This window comes from Ostrea edulis, chromosome 8, assembly GCF_947568905.1.
Source record: "Ostrea edulis chromosome 8, xbOstEdul1.1, whole genome shotgun sequence".
Lineage (NCBI taxonomy): Eukaryota > Metazoa > Mollusca > Bivalvia > Ostreida > Ostreidae > Ostrea > Ostrea edulis.
Window position 1 is genome coordinate 64,916,655 of NC_079171.1, and position 6,697 is coordinate 64,923,351.

Consider the following 6,697-nt stretch of genomic DNA (forward strand, 5'->3'; position numbering starts at 1 on the left):
AAAGTGGTTGAGTACGATAGCTAAACAGTCTGATTAAAACCAGCCCCCCTTCTCCTATCGTCGATAGTTTTAATCAGACTGATATACGTTTTAAGGAAGATGTTTCAATTAAGTCAAGACCCGGATTGAGGAATTGCATAGCTCTTACTGTTAATATCCGCCTATAGATTAATCCCTAAACATGTGATTTCCCCGCCCCCTTCACAAGTTGTTTTGAATACCCTGTTTCTACTTTCTGTCAGCTTTTGAAATGACCACGTGTGAGATATATTAACCTAGTAACGTAGATATTAGACAAATATCTCACAACCAGGTCATCTGAAAATCTTACAGAAGGTAGAAACTGTCTATACAGAGCGACTTCAGAGGCGGATACAGGAATTGCGGTTACGGGGGGCGCCACTTTATGAGGCTGGGGGTCCAATGGCCACCTTAGGCGAAGCCCCGGGGGTGAGGGGGGGGGAGCCCCCGGAAATTCCTGGATCTTACAGATTTTATAGAGCTTGAAATATGTGTCCTATTTACCTGGTAGTCATTTGTACTATTTTCTATCACTTTTGATAAGGTGAAATTAATAAAATGATGCAAATTTTAAGGGTTTTTGAATTAAGTTCTCCCAACAAAGTACTTCAAGAATTCAAAAGATTTTGCCATTTATTTCTCCGGGAGTGGAAGAAATTATTGCTTCTTTTATCGTTAGATACATTTTTCTAAAGAAGATATCACGATTTACCGTAAATTTGACTGATGTTTCCGACAGAAATGAAAGTAAAATGTAAATATAAAAAAAAATTCTCTTTTGAAAATACAGTAGGGTATAAATAGCAACGAGCGTTTTCATAAAGCGCTAATTACACGCTTCCTTAAATACAGCAGGGTATAAATAGCAACGAGAGTTTTCATAAAGCGCTAATTACACGCTTCCTTAAAGGGACTGGTTCACGTTTTTCGAAAGAAATATTTTTCATTTGTGATGTTAAAAATTAAAAATTATAGCTCATTTATTGACAACCAAAATTTGGACCGTCTGAATGTAAGGATAAGAGCAATATTTTAGCTTTGATTCTGTGTTTTGTAAACAGACTCGAGTCATTTTATGTAAACAAACAGTGAAACGTTAATTTTGTAATTCAAAGCATCTTCATTTTGAACAATTACAAATTTTTAACTTTAAATGACACATTTTACCTAAAGCATACTTGAGATGTGATATATATAATAAACTTGGATCAGTATCCATTTATTTTGAAAACTCGTAAACAATAACACACCTCAATCTTTGTTTTCAAAACAAAAAATAAACTCTCTTTTCTGAGCTTCCGTCATGATGAATTTCCTTAATTTTTTGTGAAACCTCCTAAAACATATTAGACTATAGATCTTGATTACTTAAATTGAAATACAAAATTTGGAGGAAAATCGTGAATCAGTCCCTTTAAGTAGGGCATCGTAGTCCACGCCCCACGTATCTCTAAAAATTCTGAAATAAAACAAAAATGGAAATCTTCTTAAAGATCATTGTTTTATTCTGAACAAAAACTATAAGTGTGTATTATTGGCGGATCTAGAGGAGAGTAACGGTGTTAAGTGTGTATTGTTGGCGGATCTAGAGGAGAGTAACGGTGTTAAGTGTGTATTGTTGGCGGATCTAGAGGAGAGTAACGGCGTTAAGTGTGTATTGTTGGCGGATCTAGAGGAGAGTAACGGTGTTAAGTGTGTATTGTTGGCGGATCTAGAGGAGTGTGTATTGTGTATATAGTACATGTACCCGAAACACGAATAATTGAGGAAAAATTCAACATGTTGAGGTTACTTTTGAAATACCGTAAAGTTCTTACAAAATAACAGGTAAGTCAATTCACAGGGTTCAACTGGTAAGATCAACTCACAGAGTTCAACCGGTAAGGTCAGTTCACAGGTAAGTCAATTCACAGGGTTCAACTGGTAAGATCAGTTCACAGAGTTCAACTGGTAAGATCAACTCACAGAGTTCAACCGATAAGGTCAGTTCACAGAGTTCACGGGTCCTCCGCGCAATATACAATTCAACTGCAGCTCATCAAAAGGTTCCAATATCAACATACATGACGTCATAATGGCACATCCATTCTCTTTTCTATGGTTTTCATCAGAGAGCAGTTTTTAATACGTTAATCCTCGCAAGTTCATCATTGACGACAAAACTGAAAAATCACGATTCACTGTTTTTTAAACGAACTTTAAATGGTGACCCATGAACTTCTTTCTCAGACCACGTGACAGTGATGACGTAATCCCCTGCTTCTTCTGCTTGATAAGAACACACTATAGTCGTTTTATTTTCTTTGTGAGGCTCCATCGTTACATTGAAGGCCGCTGAAACAAGGATGTAAAGACAGTGTAAAATCTAACGATACGATAATCCCGAAGAATGAAAACCGGGTTGGGGGGGGGGGGGGGGGGGGGCAGCATCAGCGTGTGTTTCCTATTTTATTTAATGAATTTTATTTTCATTTTTGTCTCATATATATATATATATATATATATATATATATATATATATATATATATATATATATATATATGCTTCTTAATTAACTCATATTCACCTTCTTCGTGGAAGAAAATTTTTAATTTTGATAAATGATAAACACTCGCACCCATTTTTATTCCTGTTAGATCCAGAATTTACTTTTCATTTACGTATTTACCATTTAGTATGTATGTAACCTCTATTTGATATCACTGGTGTCACCCAATCTTTTGCCTCTTACCTTTTGGGCCCTCGACTTTTACACCCAGACGCCCTGGTCCAGCACCGTAAGTGTTCACATGGAACGTGGTGTCATATTCCCCCACTACACCGCTCTCCTGTACCCCTGGTCCGGTCACAGTTATCTTGTCAATTCGCGGTTCCGAGGCCTTGTTAGAGACCCCTGAGGTATGTAAGACTACAATATAAAAGTAAATTATATAATGTTAGACACACGAAACATGTATTTCTTAAAATTCAATATGAAAGCTTAGATATCAGAACGACTGTATAACATCAAATTCCCACTTTTATTTCAGTTTGTGAGTAAAATGTCCAGAGTTTATATATCGATAATTTATTTTCAAAAAGAATGTTTAATACTGTGTACATGTAGAGTTCAATATATACGTCGTACATGCATCAAATCCCGGGATAATGGTATGTGTCTTCCCCTGATTATCTCCCCTGTGTCGCTGTATACATTTATCGTGCAAACTGACGTCACATGTCAGACAGGTCCACTCTGCTGCATCTCCGGAACCACACTCTGCGCATGTCATGTCAATCACTTCCGGAGTCGTGGCTACGAAGTAGATGTTCTATAAAGTAAACACGATTATCATCAATTGTGAAATACCAGAGAAATCCCGGTAAATAGAGAAATCCCGGTATCATTTATCTCAGGTTTTAACAGAGTGTGTTTGATTTGTACTGTGTCGATTGACCAGTACTCGCAGGGCTATGATAGTATGATATAGATATAAGTACTTAGTACCCTAGCAGTACTTACTGTTTCCTACCAATAGAGTCTTTCCCAGTCGTCAGTGAACCAGACAGGGATGTCGTCCGCGATATTGAATCGATCCATTTAAACCTTCACGTTTACAGATCCGGTTCAGAAATATTTTTGTTATTTACGTTGTGTGTGAAATGTACATAGGGACCCCCAGCCACGTGCTTCGTGACAAGAATCCAGAGATAGTTTAAAAAGTTAAAGGAGCTTGCTCATAATATGTGTTTTCAGTGAAGCATGGAAAACGGGGGTCAACATTTAGCACAGACACGAGCCTTAGTGCATGTTCATTGTGTATTATTAGAGGTGTTATTGATTTATAGGAATGTTGCTATCCTGGTTAAAGATTTCCTTTAAAACATGAATGTCCCTACAAAGAGAATACAGAGGTCATATTTGTGTTTATTTCTGTTTATGTTGAGACTAAGCAGAACGCGACGAAACAGGGGGATTGTTATCAGAATATGGATAGGGAAGATGTGAAATAAAATGGCCACGGGGTGGGCGAGGAGGTGGATGGATGGGATGTGGTGGTTAGATACAGAACTGTACCCTGTCGCGGTCACCCATACCAGGGACGGATCCAGATTTTTGAAAGGGGGGGGGGTCTACCATTAATTTTGGGTTTCAAAGGGAGGGAATCCTCCCTCAAAATGTGTTATTTTTATCTATTTAAAGCTAAATTTTCTGACGAAAGCCCCCCCCCCCCCCTCTGGATCCGCCACTACATTCAAACATTAAGCTGCTTACTGAACTGCTGTGATTAAGATACACATACTTAATTACATATATTAGAAAAACTCTCTCCCCGGCGAGGTAGCCGAACGTCCAGTACACACTATCCTCTCCCCGGTGAGGCAGCCGAACTTCCGGTATATATCATCTCCCGGCGAGGCAGCCAAGCGTCCAGTACACGCTATCCTCTCCCCGGTGAGACAGCCGAACTTCCGGTATATACTATCCATTGTGTTGACCACTTTTCTTGTATTTTATACAAAAACAGCACATTATTGATATTGTATAAATTAGGACATCTATTGGATTCAACACCGACCTTCCAATGTGACCGTCATTAATATTATACTTAAATTGTAGATGAATGAAATTTCTTTATGGATTGCCCATTTTATGTTGAAGAGAGAAATATGTTGTTGGTTGGGTTGTTTTTTTTCCCATGATATACCCAAGCTTAACATTTTTATGCCCCCGAGATCGAAGATCGGGAGGCATATTGTTTTTGTCCTGTCTGTCATTCTGTAATTCTGTCTGAAACTTTAACCTTGCTAATAACTTTTGAACAGTAAGTGATAGAGCTTTGATATTTCAGATGAGCATTTCTTGTGACAATACCTTTCCGTGGGTACCAATATTTTTGACCCCGTGACCTTGACATTGGTGTTTGACCTACTTTTTGAAAACTTTAACCTTGTTAATAACTTTTGAACAGTAAGTGATAGAGCTTTGATATTTCACATGATTGTTCCCTGTGACAAGACCTTTCGTTGGTATTAAACCTTTTTGACCTTGACATTTAACTTACTTTTATTTTATTTTTTACATTGGTCATAATTTCTAAATGGTAAATATTAGAGCTTTCATATTATACATGAGCATTTCTTTTGACAAGATCTTTCTACTGGTACCAAGATATTTGCCCTTGTGACTTTGGCCATCTTTGGAATTGGCCATTATCGGGGGCATTTGTGTTTCACAAACACATCTTGTTTTATCTATTTAACAAATAAGGACACATTTATTTTGTTGATGATTAATGGAAACAAACCAGTAAATATGAAATGGGGTGAAAATCTAATTAAAACTTTCAAGAAAAGAGGAGATGTTATAAAACTGCAGATATGCATCTCGTTTATCGTTCACATATTTATATCGCAGGCTAATATTGTCCATTTGTAAATCATGTCTACTTGTTTCCCGTGGGTTACATGTACCTCTGCACGTATGTTGTAATCGTTTCTGAATTCGAAGCCCCAAAATTCGGTATATCGAATTTAATTCGTTAAAACAAATTTGATATTCGTTCAATCTGACTAAAGTACAGACCTATATTATATATATATAATGATATAGGTCTGTACTTTAGTCAGATTGATATTCGTTTTAACAAATTCAACAAATCGGTTACAACGAATTAAATCCGTTAAAATAATTTTCAAAAGAAATAACGAATTAAATTCGAAATAATGAATTCGTTATTTCAAATTAAGGAAACATTTTCGATAGGTCCTATATCGGCTTCCGTGCCTCTGGACTCAAATTGGAAATAAACTTATTTTATAGTTTGACGATAAACTAGAACGAAAAAAGAACAAAAAGAAAGGCATGCATTCTGAGTCCTGGTGAGCGATTTATTACATTGTATATTGATCCGCGCCTGATAGATCAGTCCTGGTGAGCGATTTACTACATTGTATATTGATCCACGCCTGATAGATAAGTCCTGATGAGCCATTTACTACATTATATATTGATCCACGCCTGATAGATCAGTCCTGGTGAGCGATTTACTACATTGTATATTGATCCGCGCCTGATAAATCAGTCCTGGTGAGCGATTTACTACATTGTATATTGATCCGCGCCTGATAGATTAGTCCTGGTGAGCGATTTACTACATTGTATATTGATCCGCGCCTGATAGATCAGTCCTGGTGAGCGATTTACTACATTATATATTGATCCGCGCCTGATAGATCAGTCCTGGTGAGCGATTTACTACATTGTATATTGATCCGCGCCTGATAGATCAGTCCTGGTGAGCGATTTATTTGTCAGTTTAAAGTATTTCGGACAAAAAAGTATTTCGGACAACATAACGTGAACACTTCTACCAGTGTCTATATTTGTCAAACTCCGTGCAGTGGCAATTCTCCGGGACTACTTTCCCATATTGGAGTTGTAGCGTAACGGAATATACTGAGCTGACCGGAGCTTGTATATTTGTTGGACTAATACAAATAATTACACTATTATACGGTGAGGCCGCTCCACCCCGCCACCGGTTTGTTTTACGTCTCCTTTAGAAATTGAGACGTCACCAGCTGTAGGTGGAGTGCCATTTTAAACCTATGCTTAGCGCTCAGGGTCATAGAAGGGAGGGATCGTTATCGTGACAACGCCTACCGCAACCTTTAGGGACCTGCGTCATATCT

The 6,697-nt window shown here is 37.6% G+C and overlaps 1 protein-coding gene across 3 annotated transcripts; it reads right to left on the reverse strand.

Annotated features, from left to right (window-relative positions):
• Window positions 1-1,503: 1,503 nt before the first annotated feature.
• On the reverse strand, window positions 1,504-3,716 carry LOC125661653 (filamin-C-like). Of its 3 annotated transcripts, none has more exons than XM_056146676.1 (4): window positions 3,535-3,716; window positions 3,150-3,333; window positions 2,754-2,930; window positions 1,504-2,355 (listed from the first exon to the last, which is right to left on the reverse strand). In XM_056146676.1, exons 2-4 carry the CDS (start codon window positions 3,292-3,294, stop codon window positions 2,192-2,194), a joined length of 486 nt encoding a protein of 161 aa, XP_056002651.1. In that variant the 5' UTR covers window positions 3,295-3,333; window positions 3,535-3,716; the 3' UTR covers window positions 1,504-2,191. The 3 variants fall into 3 exon arrangements, with proteins under 3 accessions (XP_056002651.1, XP_048749679.1, XP_048749678.1); XM_048893722.2 differs by having other exon boundaries at window positions 3,150-3,317; window positions 3,525-3,716; XM_048893721.2 differs by having other exon boundaries at window positions 3,525-3,715.
• Window positions 3,717-6,697: the final 2,981 nt, after the last annotated feature.

What these genes read in the sequence shown, in the direction of transcription:
- LOC125661653 (XM_056146676.1), bottom strand. Translation starts at nt 3,294, where the DNA reads ATGACATGCGCAGAGTGTGGTTCCGGAGATGCAGCAGAGTGGACCTGT. An exon ending in TATCCCGGGATTTGATGCAT is followed by an intron (nt 2,931 to 3,149) that starts GTACGACGTATA and finishes TTTATATTGTAG; the next exon opens with TCTTACATACCTCAGGGGTC. An exon ending in AAAAGTCGAGGGCCCAAAAG is followed by an intron (nt 2,356 to 2,753) that starts GTAAGAGGCAAA and finishes TCCTTGTTTCAG; the next exon opens with CGGCCTTCAATGTAACGATG.